The sequence below is a fragment of the Oncorhynchus nerka genome, linkage group LG27 (assembly GCF_034236695.1).
Source record: "Oncorhynchus nerka isolate Pitt River linkage group LG27, Oner_Uvic_2.0, whole genome shotgun sequence".
NCBI lineage: Eukaryota > Metazoa > Chordata > Actinopteri > Salmoniformes > Salmonidae > Oncorhynchus > Oncorhynchus nerka.
In genome coordinates this window covers 22,615,109-22,633,953 of record NC_088422.1, presented here as the reverse complement: position 1 = coordinate 22,633,953, position 18,845 = coordinate 22,615,109, and the positions used below count along the sequence as shown (strand labels likewise).

The 18,845-nt window shown below is 40.2% G+C and overlaps 1 protein-coding gene across 1 annotated transcript; it reads left to right on the top strand.

Moving 5' to 3' along the window:
- Positions 1–9,986: 9,986 nt before the first annotated feature.
- On the top strand, positions 9,987–17,423 carry LOC115110992 (cytochrome P450 1A1-like). The gene is made up of 6 exons (XM_029636876.2): positions 9,987–10,894; positions 12,538–12,661; positions 12,969–13,058; positions 13,889–14,012; positions 14,162–14,248; positions 15,905–17,423. Exons 1-6 carry the CDS (start codon positions 10,034–10,036, stop codon positions 16,185–16,187), a joined length of 1,569 nt encoding a protein of 522 aa, XP_029492736.1. The 5' UTR covers positions 9,987–10,033; the 3' UTR covers positions 16,188–17,423.
- Positions 17,424–18,845: the final 1,422 nt, after the last annotated feature.

Here is an 18,845-nt window from a genome sequence, read left to right as displayed (position 1 = left end):
ACATTCCATCCTCTAATCACTATGTGCAATATTAATAATTACATTTTAATGTAAGCATTTTGATTTTAGATTCTATATCAAAATATTCTATTCTCTATTAAAGTAAGGGAAATCAACACAGAAAAAAACCAGACACTTCATAATTTCAAACCCTTCATTCTGGGTTCAACAATCCACTTAGTATGGTAATACTATAATCATAATAAAGGCTATCATTTATTAATTGGATTGAGAATAAAAAATACACAATGGATCTGTAGATTCAGAGGAGAATAAATCTCTCAATGTTAACCATTGTTTCCATATTTCTTACCACAATCGGGTTGCATTGACCTATGTTTTCACTAACTGTCCCTGGGACATCCACCTAGTCAAAATATAAAACCCAGTTGTTTAACTTGCTCATCAGCTCAGTGTTCCATATAATGTGTACAGGTTAAGGGTTTAAATGACCTTACTCTCAACTTGTTAAAATAAAACAACCTTCAATCAATACTCAGTGTCCGCATCTACAGGGGGAAATGGGGGCTCATCCAGAATTGGCTTCTAACTGTTTCACCATCCTCTGGAAGAGTAGAAAACAAGATAGCTGCCAAAATCCTATCAGCCAGAGAGGCACATAAACCTACAACATGTTAAGGAGGTGCTACTCTCAGATAGTAGCATTGTTTGCTTTCGCCGAAAAGCCTTTATGAAATCTGACATGTTGGCTGGATTCACAACAAGTGTAGCTTTAATTTGGTATCTTACGTGTGATTTCATGAAAGTTTGATTTTTATAGTAATTTATTCGAATTTGGCGCTCTGCATTTTCTCTGGCTTTTGGCCAGGTGGGACGCTAGCGTCCCACATATCCCAGAGAGGTTAAACAAAGAGGGAAAACATATTTCAACCCTGCAGGCGCAACACAAAACGCAGAAATAAAAATATAAGTCATGCCTTCTTTGACGAGCTTCTTCTGTTGGCACTCCAATATGTCCCATAAACATCACAAATGCTCCTTTTGTTCGATTAATTCCGTCAATATATATCCAAAATGTCCATTTATTTGGCGCATTTGATCCAGAAAAACACCGGTTCCAACTTACGCAACGTGACTACAAAATATCTCAAAAGTTACCTGTAAACTTCGCCAAAACATTTCAAACTACTTTTGTAATACAAACTTAGGTATTCTTTAAAGTAAATAATCAATCAAATTTAAGACTGGATGATCTGTGTTTAATACAGTAAGAAAACCTTTCTGGTCACGGGCCTCTAACAAATAGTACACTTGAAGTGACCCTCGTTTTGAACAGGGCTACTTCTTCATTACACAAAGGAAAAACCTCAACCAATTTCTAAAGACTGGTGACATCCAGTGGAAGTGGTAGGAACTGCAAGAATGTGCTTTAGAAATCTGGATTCCCAAAGAAATTAATTGAAAAGAGAGTGACCTCAAAAAAATATCTGAATGGTTTTTCCTCTGGGTTTCGCCTGCTACATAAGTTCTGTTATACTCACAGACATTATTCAAACAGTTTTAGAAACTTCAGAGTGTTGTCTATCCAAAGCTACTTATAATATGCATATCTTATCTTCTGGGGATGAGAAGCAGGCAGTTGAATTTGGGCATGCATTTCATCCGGACGTGAAAATACTGCCCTCTGTCACCAAGAAGTTAATAACATTTCACAGGGAAGAGAGAGAGAACACATGTTATAACAGTTTCACACCAACCTTGCTAAGAATGAGATTGGGGCAAGGTTAGCCCAAGCTACAATCTAGTGTCTCTCTTCACATATTTAGGGCACAGCTCTGTCTCTAGAAGCCTTGCCTTTCCAAATCATAATTGTAATTATTGATATATTATCCAACCCAAATTTAGAATGACAGTCCTTAGTGCTTCACGTTGGTTCTATCCCTTTAATTTAAGACCCTCACTTTTCTCATCACTTGTGGTAATGCCACATTGACAGATTGTGCAGTGTGCAGACCTCCACAATCAACCTGATACCCTAAATAAACAATTTTGGTCAAGCCTAAATCAATTACGGGCACGGTTGACCACCCCCCTCGGTCCCCTGCACTCATCCTTCCTGGCATTTCTTCATGTTTTTCTTCAGATAGTGTTTCAGTTTGTCCTTTTAAGTGGATGGCCCTTGATAATGTCTCTCACCTGAGCCGCCACTGTCCTTTACAGTCCATTATGTCTTTGTCCATTTTCCTATGAGTACACCAGCCGCATGAAAGACGTTTCGACTGGATCTCTCTCCATGCTCACTCCACATGCACCCCATGTTGTACTCCTGAGAGAAGAATCAGTTGATAACTTTGACTTCTGTGTACAGGTTGCTGGCTTCGACTCAGGTCTCACGGTAAATGTGGTGAAGGTCCATGCTGAATGACATTTTCTGCATCTTTAGCCGGTTAGAGGCGGTGTTGAGGTTCACACTGTTCATCGGCCAAATTATCTTCCATGCATCTAGATATCATCTGCTTTCACCATTCGCCATAAACATCAAGAGATGACAGACGTTTCGACTGGATCTCTCTCCATGCTCACTCCACATGCACCCCATGTTGCACTCCTGAGAGAAGAATCAGTTGATAACTTTGACTTCTGTGTACAGGTTGCTGGCTTCGACTCAGGTCTCACGGTAAATGTGGTGAAGGTCCATGCTGAATGCCATTTTCTGCATCTTTAGCCGGTTAGAGGCGGTGTTGAGGTTCACACTGTTCATCGGCCAAATTATCTTCCATGCATCTAGATATCATCTGCTTTCACCATTCGCCATAACATCAAGAGATGACAGACCAGAACAACAGTTTAGTTTTGAATAACAACACACAGTTGAAGCACCCCCCCTCCCAAATTGGCTTATACTCCCCTATCACCTTGGAGATCTCCCTGAGGCATTACAGGTCAGGGAATTAGAGGGCAATTTTTTTAGGGGAAAATCCTGACCATCCAGCAGACCCAAACTGGTGAGACTTGTTATTGAAGCAGGACATAAACAAAGTAAAGAAAACAACAGCAATACACATATATCATTCGAGATGGGGAAACTTAAATTCATTTGAAGTAACTTTCATCCATTACCAACATTTCTTTTTCCCTTTTACAGGCAAGCATGTGAATAAAATCAATTTACATATTTACCAAAGGGCCCCAGGGGACCGGTAATTCCCCCTTTGGACACATGACTCACATCATGAATCACGTGTCTGAAAAAACAACAACAAAAATAAACAAATGAGAATAAATCAAATCGAAATATCTATTGATAACTCCATCAGGAAATAATTGTATCCCATAAGGTAATGGTAAAATAGACTAGAGACAGCTTTCTCTCTCTGTCCTTCTTGCAGTTCGAATCACACATCACTATTGACATAGCCCATAAAAAAACGTATCCTGTCTTCCTAGTAGGGGTGATCAGACCTCACCAGGGAGTCAGAACAGAGGTCAGAGGTCAATCAGCCCTTTTAAGTGAGAGTTTGTTTCCCTGTAACTCAGACATTATTTAAAGATATTTCAAACGTTTCAAACATTGTGTGTATCAGGTTTACATTGGGTTTTTCAGTACATTTCTTCTAATCAAGAGAATTTACATGTACGCAACCAAAACTCTGACAATAGAAACTTTCAGTTGTATACAGCATCCTTTCTAACCCGTGAAAAACCCACTAAAACAAAATAAAAAGACCCCATACTCCTAAATCAAACAGAGTACGAACCACTAACAAATATACATTAACGGGTGGGTTGTGTGTGGATTCTGGCATGTGTGTGGCAAAAGTTGTAGGGTAAACACAAACAACATGGCCAGGCCTTGCTTCATTTTGGAGGACCCTTAAAACTTTTAACTGCTCTCCCAAGGCACCTGCCACAGGAAGTCCTTTCAAAGGGAGAGATACAGAATCATTGATAAACATGAAAAGAAAACTTGGTAGCGGACATTCCATCAGTCCTGGAAGAAATCAAATAAACATGTACTTAGTTTTCACTGTGCTACATTTTAATCAGTACTAAAAATTCTTAATCATTAATCGAATCGAATCGAAATGCTCTCTTGTAATCTTAATCTTTTTGACCTTAATCTTTTTTGCGTTGACATACAATTATTTACAAACTGTCCCAAATTTCCCCACTGTGCCTCTCACAGCCTTTTTGAGTTCAGTGTGTACTGGCAGCGATCTATTGTTCCACAGGAATGTTATCTCTAATCCAAACAACAGATGACGTAAACACAAGAGCAATGGACCAAGCCTTGAAGAGTGAGCAGCCTCTAATTTGATATCAGGCCCAATGCTCAATCCCTCTGTTTTACTCCTTCAAATTACTAAATGGTTACATTATTGGATTGCTATCTGAAAGCCAATAACCAGTCTTTGTTACTTTCACTAGTCTCCATCTGTCTCCAATCTGTTTTCTTCAACTAGGACGACCTTCTTCCCAATGGGAATACCTCATCACTACTGCTTAAACACACTCTCAAACCACATTTAGCTTTTCGCCCTATTGCAAGGGTTAAGACAAAACAAAAACAAACATGATAACTTTCTCCATATTGGATAGCATTGTTTTCATTTTAGTATACCTTCAAAAAGTGACTCTATATTGTTATTTCCAATCTATGTTGGATATTCTTCAATATTTATTAAATGTCTATTATTTTAAGATTCATATGTAATTCCTTGGAGGGATCATTTTGTATTAACTGGGTTGCACTGTCTCCGTCCCCAGGAGATGTCGCACTTGGTCCATAATAAATTTGGCACCTGAGATAACAGGGAAACAGATGCAGTATCCATTTTGCCTACTCACAAATTGGTTTAGAATTTCATCATTTGGGATATTTAAAAAACTCCATCGGGAGTACAATAGATTGGAGCCTTTTAAGTTTAGTTAACAGAAAATAATGTTCAACATTAATTGGTTCTATTTGACAGAGTATGGTTGTATTTCAAAATGCATTACCAGGGTGGAGGAAATCTTCTAAGCGTTTATTAGCTCTATTGGTTAGGGGTAGGTCAATGCCTTAAATATTATAATTTCTCAAATATTCCATAAAGGGACCACTCTGAACATTCTTCAGAATACTTTGTCTCTCAGAACTCAGGATAAGACCAAGATGTAGACAGCTAGAGTCCCAGATGTTTATTGACCCAAACAGGGGGCAGGCAAAAGACAGGTCAAAGGCAGGCAGAGGTCCGTAATCCAGGGCAAAATCAATAAAGTACAGAACAGCAGGCAGGCTCGGGCTCAGGACAGGCAGAAACAGGAGACAAAGGGCTGTGAGACATAGGTTTATTCCCAGAGACATGAAAAGTGGAATGGATACGGATGGTATGGGGCAACAGAAGAGAAACAGCAGAGGAGCTAATGATCTTGGAGATGGTGAAAGAGACAATGAAGTAGGGCTGAAGTTTGCGGGACTCCACCCGGCCGTTGGACTGGTGGTGGAACCCGGAGGACAGGCTAGCCGACGACCCAATGAGTGTGCAGAATGCCTTCCAGAACCGGGACGAGAACTGAGGACCCTGGTCGTAGACCACATCCACTGGCAGTCCATGGATCCGGATTACGTGCTGGCCAGTTCGTACTATCACGTTTCAGGTAAGACCCAGATGCAGACCGTGTCGAAGTAACAAAAGATTATTACTAGTACAGGGGCAGGCAAAACGACAGGTCAAGGGCAGGCAGAGGTCAGTATTCCAGATAGGATGCAAAAGGTCCAGAACGGTAGGCAGTCTCAGGGTAGAGTGGAAGAATGGTCAAAAGGCAGAATGGTCAAAACCGGGAAAAGCTAGTAAACAGGAACTAGAACAGACAGGAGCAAGGGGAAAAATGCCGGTAGGTTTCACAAAACAAAACGAACTGGCAACAGACAAATAGAGAACACAGGTATAAATACACTGGGGATAATAGGGAAGATAGACGACACCTGGAGGGGGGTGGAGACGAGCACAAAGACAGGTGAAACAGATCAGGGTGTGACACCTTAGGTGTAAAATAGTAAATAATGCTACTTCTCAGAAAGTTGGAAATTGTCAAAAGGAGTAAAACTATCGGCATATCTATTTATTATGGCCATCGAAATGTTAGCTATAATAATAATATCAAGAGATTAGAAATACATGGCTTAAAAACAAAGATTATTCATGTTTTCTTTTAAATCCACAACTTGGACAGCTTCATAGAGGATCTAGATAAATGTTCTAACCTCTCTGGATTACAACCAAATGATGGTAAGTGTACTTACTATATTTCATATTGGGTCACTAAAAAATACAACTTTTACATTGTCATGTAGTTTACCAATAAAATGGTGTGATGGTGATGTGGATATACTTGGTATACATATCCCGAAAGAAAGAAATGATCTCATTCAAAACATTTTAATAGAAAGTTAGCAAAAATAGATAAGATCTTGCTACCGTGGAAAGGCAAATACCTTTCTATTTGTTTAAAAAAATCACCCTGATAAACTCTTTAGTCATATCCTAGTTTAACAATTTGCTTATGGTCTTGCCTCCACCTAGTGAACAGTTTTTAAAATTATATGAGAAAAAAAAGATTCAATTTTATTTGTAATGGCAAGCCAGACAAAATTAAACGGGTCTATTTATATAATGAATTTGAACTCGGAGGGCAGAAAAGCATTGGTCCTCTCACTAAAGGTTTCAATCATACAAAAGTTATACTTAAATCCAAACTTGTTCTCTAGAAAATTTGTAAGAATGTCTCACCCTATGTTCAAGAAAGACCTTTTCCCCTTTATTCAGTTTACAACCTCTCACTATCAAATAATTCCCAAATATCGCTATTTTTAAAACAATCCATAGAAAGTTGGTTGCAATATTGTGTTTAAACTCAAATATACTAATTGATTAAAAAAAACATTATTCTTTGAAAAAATGTTTAAAAAAGGTATAATCTTCGCAAATGATATCATAATTATAACTGGTGGAGTTATGTCATACTGTACATGCAGCTAACAAAAAAAATTGAAATGTCTGCTCTACCCAAAATTACAACCAACTAATTGCAGCATTACTGGAAAAATGGAAGAGGAAAGTGGACAGGGGAAAAGGTAAGGAACTTGGCCCTGCATTAAAGACCATAATTGGTTAAAGAAAATCAAGATCATTAAGAAAGTATACCAGCTTAATTTAAATACCCCAAAAATTGACAGCCATGCCACATAGATTGCAAAATATTTGGGAAGAGAGTTTTGACACGGTTCATGAACTGATACGCAAAACGACGACGGATTTCAAACTTAGGATTTGTAAATTATTATACAAATTTTTTGCAACCAATAGAATGTTATTTGTATGGGGGATACAACCTTCCCAGCTATGCAGATTTTGCTGTGAAGAGGCAGAATCATTAGATCATTTTGGTACTGTCCATATGCAGCTTTGGTCACAGGTCCAGGAATCGCTGAAGAATTGCAATATTTACCTGGAGCTAACCCTGCAGATAGCACTACTGGGTGATTTGAAAATTCATAGTCAATCAATCAATATATGATATAATGATACTTTATATTTTCAATTTACAATCTGTAGAAACAATGAGAACAGAAAGATTCAGAACTTTTGTGAAACATCACAGCACAGGTGAAAAATATATGGCAAATAGAAATCACAACATGGATGGTGTGAAGAAAGAGATGGGAGGCGTTGAATGGAGCTGAAGGTTGGGACTATTAACAACAAGCTAACTAATGTAAAATATACTGTGCCCGTAAAACGTATACAGGTAGAGGAAGGACAGGAGTAAAAACCAACCAAATTGAACTATTGTAAAAAAAATACTCTGCCCATAAAATGTATTTACAGTTGAAGTCGGAAGTTTACATACACTTAGGTTGGAGTCTTTAAAACTTGTTTTTCAACCACTCCACAAATATCTTGTTAACACACTATAGTTTTGAGAAGTCGGTTAGGACATCTAGTATTTTTTCCAACAATTGTTTACAGACAGATCATTTCACTTATAATTCACTGTATCACAATTCCAGTGGGTCAGAAGTTTACATACACTAAGTTGACTGTGCCTTTAAACAGCTTTGAAAATTCCAGAAAATTACGTCTTAGCTGTAGAAGCTTCGGGTAGGCTAATTGACATCATTTGACTCAATTGGAGGTGTACCTGTGGATGTATTTCAAGGTCTACCTTCAAACACAGTGCCTCTTTGCTGGACATCATGAGAAAATCAAAAGAAATCAGCCAAGACCTCAGAAAAAACATTTGTAGACCTCCACAAGTCTGGTTCATCCTTGGGAGCAATTTCCAAATGCCTGAAGGTACCTCGTTCATCTGTACAAACAATAGTATGCAAGCATAAACACCATGGGACCACGCAGCCAGGTACAAAAGTATCTATATCCACAGTGAAACGAGTCCTATATTGACAAAAACCTGAAAGGCCGCTCAGCAAGGAAGAAGCCACTGCTCCAAAACCACCATAAAATGCCAGACTACAGTTTGCAACTGCACATGGGGACAAAGATCATACTTTTTGGAGAAGTGTACTCTGGTCTGATGAAACAAAAATAGAACTGTTTGGCCATAATGACCATTGTTATGTTTGGAGGAAAAAGGGGGATGCTTGCAAGCCGAAGAACACCATCCCAACCGTGAAGCACGGGGGTGGCAGCATCATGTTGTACTTGTTGTATCATGTTGTATCTCTCTGTACTTTGCTCTGTTCATCTTTCCCTTGATCCTGACTAGATTCCCAGTCCCTGCCACTGACAAACATTCCCCAGCATGATGCTGCCACCACCATGCTTCACTATACGGATGGTGCCAGGTTTTCTCCAGACCTGACTCTTGGCATTCAGACCAAAGAGTTCAATCTTGGTTTCATCAGACCAGAGAATTGTGTTTCTCATGGTCTGAAAGTCCTTTAGGTTCCTTTTGGCAAAGTCTAAGTGGGCTGTCATGTGCCTTTTACTGAATATCCTGTCTGTGGAAGTGGGAGAGAGAAGAGGGAGAGAGAGGGAGAGAGATGAGGTTAAAGGGGAGGGGAAAATATGAAGACAGGTTTAATGGAGGGGGGAGAGACAGAGGGAGAGGTTGAAGAAGGGAGGTGGAAAGAGAGAGATAGACAGGAGGGAAAAAGAGATTAAAAAGAGAGAGACAGAGCAAGAGAGGAGTGTATCTTTTCTGTGAGGCCTTTCTCTATGTATCCATATTGTGATGCTAATCTTCTCCCATTGAATGCAATGTTTTCACTTAGGCATCAACTCCTTAAAGCTCATATTTTCCCATTGACTGCAATTTATTGACATAAGATTAAATTGGTTGATGCTTATCTTTTCCCATTGGAAGCAATATACTGAGATAAACATCCTCCCTGGTGAGACTCATATTTTTCCATTAACTGCATTGTATTGAGGAAACATCAGCTACTGTGACATTTTATCTTTTTGCAAAAACGTGCCAGGGTGACATTTTCAGGCTGATAATGGGCTGGGATGCTAGATCAAGCTCTGTGGAGTTGTTCAATTGAATGCTCACCAGTTTGCAGTGTCTGCTTAAATAGGCTGATCTTGTCGCTGCCTCTCATGGCACTTGGCCCTGCCTAGCGCCAGTCCTCTTGCAAAGTGTATCCAGTTTTGCGTCCTCCGGCAATTTGCATTGCGGTAGGTCAAACTGAACTCATTAGAAGAGTCTCCAACTTAAGAGAACTTTCACTGCTTGCGTCTGGTGAGTAACATATCATTGTCTTTTGGTTGTTATCAAATTTATGCATTGACTACTTGTTCAACAAAAGTAGGCTACATGTTGGTAGTTCATTGGGAGATACCACATTATTTTCTTATTTCCATAAAATCATAGATTCTTATTTCTGTGAAATTAAAACCTAAACAGTTGTGTTCTCATACAGGACTAATCTGAACAGATTATCTTTCCTTCTTTTTCTTTCATGTTTATGAAAGTGATAAAGTATTTGTTTTCACTCTCTCTTCCAGATTCTAGTTTGTGTCTTAGTGCTTCTGTCCTGGCTGGCTCTCAGCTCTCAGACGGCAATATGAGGCTGACATTTGGGATATTCCCCAAGGATGGCCTCAGTATGTCCCTCTCCGGAGTCACCATGGCTCTCTGTACCCTCACCCTGCTTCTAGTGGCTCTCAGGGGCCGCAAGCGAGAGGGTGCGGGACACCCCAAAGGCACCCTGCCACCGGGGCCGACCCCCTGGCCCCTGGTGGGTAACCTGTTCCAGATGGGCGACCAGATCCACCTGTCCCTGACGCAGCTCCGGCTGCAGTATGGTGACGTCTTCCAGATGCGTATGGGCTCCCTTGTTGTGGTGGTGCTTAGCGGCTATGCCACCATTAGGCAGGCGCTGGTTCGGCAGGGCGATGCTTTTGCTGGACGCCCTGACCTCTTCACCTTCTCTGCCGTGGCCAATGGCACCAGCATGACCTTCAGTGAGAAGTATGGCCCCGCCTGGGTGCTCCACAAGAAGCTCTGCAAGAACGCCCTACGCTCCTTCTCGCAGGCAGAGTCGCGGGGTCCCGACACCACCTGTATGCTAGAGGAGCACGTGTGCGCTGAGGCAGCTGGGATGGTGGAGGCCATTTGGGAGCTATCAGAGGCGAGCGAGGGGCTAGGTCTGGACCCTGTGGTCCCGCTGGTTACGTCGGTGGCCAATGTGGTGTGTGCTCTGTGTTTCGGGAAGAGGTATGACTACAATGACAAAGAGTTCCTCACTATTGTGCACATCAACAACGAGGTGTTGCGGATCTTCGCTGCAGGCAACATGGCCGACTTCTTCCCTGTGTTCCGCTACCTGCCGAGCCCGTCCCTGCGTAAGATGGTCCAGCACATCAGCAGAATGAACAGCTTCATGGAACACAACATCGAGGAGCACCTGGAGACCTTTGACAAGGTTTGAGCCACACATGGGTCATGCAAATTAGAGCACGCCACAGAAAACATTTATATACTTTTTCAGTGGAAAATTTAAAATGCGTCCTTTTCGGGACAAGTCCATGTAGTCCCTCCCTGTTTCAGTATTCTTCTGTTTGGTGTTTAATGAACAGACCCTGAAAGCCGTCTGATAATATTGCAATAAGATATCCAACTGACATTTAACCGTTCTACTGTTACAGCTTGAGGTAGAGGTAAGATATATTTATACATGTGCTATTAAAACTATTGCCTAGAGGCATATATTCTGTAATGTGTATTCACTGAAACAGAAAGTGGACGGTAATCCTTTTTGCAGACATCAACTTGTAGACAAATCTCTATTATAATATGACATTTAGGCTGAACTTGGTAGATAAGTAAACTGTTACAAAGATATGATCTGTGCAATCAGATTCTGGTACAGAGGCACAGAAAACCAGCCAGTCATTGAGGGATCTGTTTCAGTGCTAGAGGGATAGACAGAGAGAAGGAATAATGCAGGGGGGAAAGAAAGGAAGAAATGGGATAGAGGGAGATATAGCGTGAGCAGAGGTAGATTAGGTAGAAAGGAAAGTTCCTTTTTGGAAAGCATGTTTTTGCTTGTGATTTTAGGTTACATATAACAGTTTGTATATTACAGTAGGGAATACATTGAACAGATAGTTATTTGAAATATTGAAATAGTTGAGCTACAATATAAGAGACCTATACTCTAGGTAGGAGGACAGGCCAGACCAGGCTTATATATGTCGGGTGAGGCTAAAGTGAACCTTTGTTCTTGCGCAGGGGCTAAAATGCCCGCACGCTCTCTTTAATGAGGAATTATCAATCTGGTGGAAGACACATGCTCACATGTTTTCTAGAAGATGCTGTCAGTCTCACTCTCACAATTTGATGGTACATTTGATTGGCGGGTTGTATGTTAGGGTTTTGTGAATTTGAAAGGATTACATTTGATTTGAAATCAGTATTTGGAATATGACACAGATATAACCTGGAGTGGCTAGGTTAGGACTCCCCCTGCACATGTATAGACTTACTTAGAGAGACATAACATATAAGCCTTATTATTAGACATTATAAGGGCTCATACAGTACCAGACAAAAGTTTGGACACACCTACTCATTCAAGGGTTTTTCCTTATTTTTACTATTTTCTACATTGCAGAATAATAGCAAAGACATAAAAACTACAAAATAACACATATGGAATCATGTAGTAACCAAAAAAGTGTTAAACTGTACACAGTACTACATGGAACTCTATTCCACATCAGGTAAGATTTTAAAAAACCATAAAAATACACCTTATGGAACAGCGGGGAATAGGCACACAAGTGCTAGCATACGCACTCTACACACATGTACATTGTAGTATGGTGGTATCATACATTTTGTATCATAGATATGTAGTGGTGTAATACTGTTATATGATGTACTGTTTTATCTTTTGTTTTCTATGCAATGTAAATGTCTTAATGTGTTTGAAACACAGGAAGAGTAGCTGCTGCCTTGGTAGCAGATAATGGTGATCCCTAATAAATACAACAAAGCTGCAGGTATTAAGTAGAGTGTAAAGTAAAGTGTTAACTAAAGCTGTGATGATGTGTGTGTTTCCAGGACTGTATACGTGACATCACAGATGCTCTGATTGCCCTCTGTGAGGATCGGCAAGAGGATGAAGACACCGCAGTGCTTTCCAACTCCCAGATCATACACACTGTCATCGACATCTTTGGAGCAGGTGAGATGGATGGAACAGAGAAGTTTGGCAACAAATGATTTGAAGCTCTGCTTATAAACAGCATATTAACACTAGGCTATTACACAGTACGTTCATTCTTGACAAGAAGTTTATAAACAGACTTTGGTATTATGGCTATTTCAGTGCTGTGGCTCTAGTATGTTTGCTGAGACTCGATTTCCAAATCCAGATGTCTTTTTCTTCTGGACGATCTCCATTCCCATCAGTGATGGGTTGAACAATACGTTTGAACAGACCAACTCATAGCATAGATACGACGGTGATAACGACGATTTTTGCATTACAGGATTCGATACCATCATAGCTGGTTTACAGTGGAGCCTCTTATACCTCATCAAGTTTCCTGACATCCAGGTCAAAATACACCAGGAGATTGGTACTGTACATCCTCTGTGTTGTAATAATTCTTCCTGTATGACTGAACAGTACTTTTCCTATAGAAAAGTGTAATACTGTACTGTCTGCCTTTGTAGCGCTAAATGGACTTCTTGTCTCTTTATACTTAGTCTCTTTGTACCCCTGCTTGTGTGTCTGCTTTACTTGTTAAGAATAATCACTTTGTTTTATAAAAATAGGTGAGAGTTCAGGTGTTCTATGAATGTAAGTACTTCCTGTGTTGTCAAATAGCACATCTTAATGAGTCTCCTACAGTACCAGCCAGTTTGCCAGTTTGATAGGCCGTCTGTGCAGTTCCACACAATGATCTAATCTTTGAGAGACGTGTCCCCCCACCCTACCCCCCATTCCGTCCTCAATGGCTAGAGACCATTGCTCGCCATGGTAACACGCAAAAGGTCATGAATTCACCAACGCCGGAGCTATTTTTGAAGTGGGCTGAGAGAACTGGTACAGTTTGTTCAGTAAGCACGATTCATTCACAGAGACAGAGAGAGAGAAAAGAGAGAGAGATTTTGGATACTTGGACAGTCTACTCTGACAGGAACAAAGGGGATCACACGCAGGGGTATTGCACCATACGAGAATCAAGCCACACAAATCATCCCCTTACTTGTGAATGGAAATGTAAGACTGGATGGCAATAATCCAATCGTCTTTCTTTCTTCCTTGGTCTCACTTTTTCTGATTGCCTCTGTAATGTCGCTGATCCTTTTCTCTTTTTTTCCACTTTCAGGTACATTCTTTTCTTGTCACTTTCTTCGAGGTATTTTGATTGCGACTGTATGTTTTTGCCTTTCTCTGGTTCAGACGACCACATTGGCCCAGCCAGACTACCTCGGTTTGAAGACAAGCCCAAGATGCCTTTTACTGAGTCCTTCTTATATGAGGTGTTCCGTCACACATCCTATGTCCCTTTCACCATACCACACTGGTGAGGCTCTGATAACAGTCACAGTAACAATGTGTAATATTTACATCTGCATGGTGCCTGTCTGTTAGCACGTTCAGGTCAAAGTGTTATCTCTGGGAAAGTTGATATTTACACAGTCTCCCCCCCCCCCATGCTTTTCATCCCTTAAGCACCACACAAAACATCACACTCAATGGATACTTCATTCCAAAGGACACCTGTGTCTTCATCAATCAGTATCAGGTTAATCACGACATGTGAGTGTTATCTGTATGTGTTTTAAAGCACACATCTCAATTTATGTTACATTTTAGTCCTTTGTGCAGTGTTGGGGAAGTTACTCTGAAAGTATAGCTGGCCAAGTTACCAATTACTTCAGAATGGAAGAGGTTAAGCTACAGTAAAGCTACCCTTAAGAAACATATTGTTTAGTTAACTGAAGTTACTTTGGAAAAGTAGTTCACTACATCCAAACTACTTCGTGAAGATTTATCATATCTAAATCTGAAATGTCATAGACTACAAATTGCAAGAACAGATCACTCTGGAGTCAGATTTTATCTGATTTTAGATGTTAACAGATTGTGTAATTTAGCCTATTAAACAAAAAAACTATATTTTAAGTGAGAATTTAACAGGTCTTATATTGAAAAAGAAAGAAAATTCTTGCCTGATTCCATTCTATTTTAAAAAAAAAAGTAGTGTGTAGTTCCAGTAGTTATAGCTACACCCCTACATGGTAACAAAGTAGTGTGTAGTTCCAGTAGTTATAGCTACACCCCTACATGGTAACAAAGTAGTGTGTAGTTCCAGTAGTTATAGCTACACCCCTACATGGTAACAAAGTAGTGTGTAGTTCCAGTAGTTATAGCTACACCACTACATGGTAACAAAGTAGTGTGTAGTTCCAGTAGTTATAGCTACACCCCTACATGGTAACAAAGTAGTGTGTAGTTCCAGTAGTTATAGCTACACCCCTACATGGTAACAAAGTAGTGTGTAGTTCCAGTAGTTATAGCTACACCCCTACATGGTAACAAAGTAGTGTGTAGTTTCAGTAGTTATAGCTACACCACTACATGGTAACAAAGTAGTGTGTAGTTCCAGTAGTTATAGCTACACCCCTACATGGTAACAAAGTAGTGTGTAGTTCCAGTAGTTATAGCTACACCCCTACATGGTAACAAAGTAGTGTGTAGTTCCAGTAGTTATAGCTACACCCCTACATGGTAAAAAAAAGTAGTGTGTAGTTCCAGTAGTTATAGCTACACCCCTACATGGTAACAAAGTAGTGTGTAGTTCCAGTAGTTATAGCTACACCACTACATGGTAAAAAAGTAGTGTGTAGTTCCAGTAGTTATAGCTACACCCCTACATGGTAAAAAAGTAGTGTACCCCTACATGGTAAAAAAGTAGTGTGTAGTTCCAGTAGTTATAGCTACACACCTACATGGTAAAAAAGTAGTGTGTAGTTCCAGTAGTTATAGCTACACCACTACATGGTAAACAAGTAGTGTGTAGTTCCAGTAGTTATAGCTACACCACTACATGGTAAAAAAGTAAATAACTGCTGAAAACACTACCTAGGTTTGAATTGAGTTAAACTACCACCAAGCTACTGCAAAATGCAGTTAAATTACTTGTTGAACTACATGTAGTTCACTCCTCCCCAACACTGAGGAGGTGACATCACCTTTTGGAGATGTCAGCTCTCTCACAATCTATTTGCATGTGTTCAACTGGTCTTGGTCATGTCCACTAGGCACCAACCAGCAGGGAAGGACTAAAGTGAGGGATTGACTATCTGGACTCATTTTTGTTTCCAAGTTACGAAACGTTTTCCTTTGTGTGCTCTAATGAACACAACCCTGTTGTGGTTGTGAATGGTTGGCTGTCATTTTCCTCATTTGTAGAGATCTGTGGGGTGACCCAGACGTGTTCCGCCCAGAGCGCTTCCTGAGTAAAGAGGGAGTGCTCAACAAAGACCTGACAGAGAAGGTCATGATCTTCGGGATGGGGAAAAGGCGTTGCCTGGGTGATGGGTTCGCCCGGTTGGAGATGTTTGTATTCCTGACCACACTGCTCCATCGGCTGTGTATCGAGAATGTTCCAGGACAGGAGCTGGACCTCAGTACCGACTTTGGGCTCACCATGAAGCCCCGCCCCTACAGGATCAGTGTCTCGTCACGCCTCTAGATCCGTCCTGTCCGTTAAGCCATACGGCACCAACTACAATAAGGCTACAACTGGCTTGACTGGGCAAGACCTTGCCCACATCATCATAACGCACAGAAACCATGGATACTCAGACACCAAAACATATTTACTATACAGACTGAACACAACATCTTTACCTGGCAGTGGTGTCATTACCACTGTAAACACAAACACAGTTCCTAGCTGTGAAGAGTCAAGACAGAGTTAAGGCGGTACAAAGTGTGCAATAGTATTAAGTAGCCATAACCAAGGATTTGTTCACATCCATTTCCTCATTGGTCATCAAATGGATTGATATTTCCCTAGAAGTTGTTAAGATTTTAGTTTAAGTATGTTATATCCTATTGTAGATATTTAAGATAAACCTATTCTATATGTAACTTTAGCATTTTTATGATATCTCAGTATGCATGTAATGTTAGAATATCTATGCCTATTGGAAAACAGTATTGGTACAGGGCCATTCCCAGTATTATTTGAACTATTAGGGACAGTGATTGGTCCTTCCACCTTCATCAAGTGAAACATAATTACAAATGCCTTTTATTAATATCCTTATCTGTAGTTATTAATTCAACTAAACACTTAGGGAGGGAGAGAGGAAGTGTTGTTTTATATAAGTGATCAGAGCCTTGGGCACTATGCAGCGTTCACTCAGGGTTCATTACTACTCAACGCACTCTTCCACCCCCCCCCATTCATCTGTAACTCCGGGGTTTTAAGAGATCTCTTTCTCACTTTCTCTCTCCTTTTCCATTCCTACTGTAAGTAGATGCCGGTGATACTCTGAGATCAAGGAGAACCACCTTTTTTTAATATATCTTTTTATTTTTAAATATTAGACAGTCTTTGGATTCTACCAGACTTCTTTCAGAGGTTAAGATGAAAGATGAGACACGTCTGTAAAATTCTAATTTTGATGCCGTGATGTTCTATTTTATGAGATAAAACTATCACTGAAAAGCCATGATTATAAGTGTTTGAATGAGATATGTTTCTTACATTATTGTAACTTGATTGCCAGTATATGTTCCCAGAAGAATTCCACAGATGCCACAGCAGTGAAGCCATTTGAGAGGCATGTCTTTATTCAGACGACAATACACCCCTCTTTCAAATCCAATATTAATGATGTCTGTTAACACGTGTCTTGTGAAAATTACATTTTTTCATTTGTTAGTCTTTTTTGTCTTAATTTAGCATCTGAAAAGTGTGACTGAGAATAAAAAATGATGGAAGTTTGTGTATGTGGTTATTCCTTGTTTGTTTTTGTTTTATTTTGGTCACAATCACTGGCATTCTCTCCAGAATTAAAGGTACAATCCTTCATTCGTGTTTCAGCCAAACGGCAGCCCTACCCACTTGATTTGGTACAAAGCTGTGGGATGGGACTGGAGATATGTGGCCACTTTCAAATTCATTGATTGAGATAAAAAATATATATATAATTTTAAACACATTTCTAAGCTATACACTGTTTACAAAAACTGATTCTTGAAGAATTGCCTAACTGCCTAAACCCAACTGAAACCAAAATAAACTTGTTTTACTCCATTGTTTGTAAATATGTAATTGTAAACAAAGATTGTATAGCTTCAAAGCATCTCATGGTTGATTAGTCCTTGCATCCAAAGCTCCGTCTATGAATTTGAGTGGTTATATCTCTTCTGCCCCATCCCTCAACTGTTTACCAAAACAGGTGGTGGGGCGGCCGTTTTACAAAACTCAGACTGTGAATTTTTTTGAACCTTTATTTAACTAGGCAAGTCAGTTAAGAACAAATTGTTACTTAACTGCCTTGTTCAGGGGTAGAATAATAGATTTTTACCTTATCAGCTCGGGGATTCGATCCAGCAACCTTTCGGTTACTGGCCCAATTCCTCTAATCACTAGGCTACCCAGATTGAATACAGTTGGATAAACTCAAGTAATTTATAAATCAATTAAATTAATTCCAATTTGAACTGGTTTAATGTGAAGGCTCCATGCCGTCTCTTACATGATAGATCCTGTTACAGTATATGAGCCATATGAGAAACTAATGAGCATGATTGGAATGAAGAATGGACTCAACTCAACTTTAGACCACTTTCAAGGTGAACATATCAGAAAAAAATGACTTTCAATTCAATTTGGACAAAAACATTTAACCCTAAGTGAGTTTTAACCACATTCCTCAGGCCTCAGTATAGAGGCACCAGTGGCGACCTGTTTAGTTTACATTTACATTTACATTTAAGTCATTTAGCAGACGCTCTTATCCAGAGCGACTTACAAATTGGTGCATTCACCTTATGACATCCAGTGGAACAGCCACTTTACAATAGTGCATCTAAATCTTTTAAGGGGGGTGAGAAGGATTACTTTATCCTATCCTAGGTATTCCTTAAAGAGGTGGGATTTCAGGTGTCTCCGGAAGGTGGTGATTGACTCCGCTGTCCTGGCGTCGTGAGGGAGTTTGTTCCACCATTGGGGGGCCAGAGCAGCGAACAGTTTTGACTGGGCTGAGCGGGAACTGTACTTCCTCAGTGGTAGGGAGGCGAGCAGGCCAGAGGTGGATGAACGCAGTGCCCTTGTTTGGGTGTAGGGCCTGATCAGAGCCTGGAGGTACTGAGGTGCCGTTCCCCTCACAGCTCC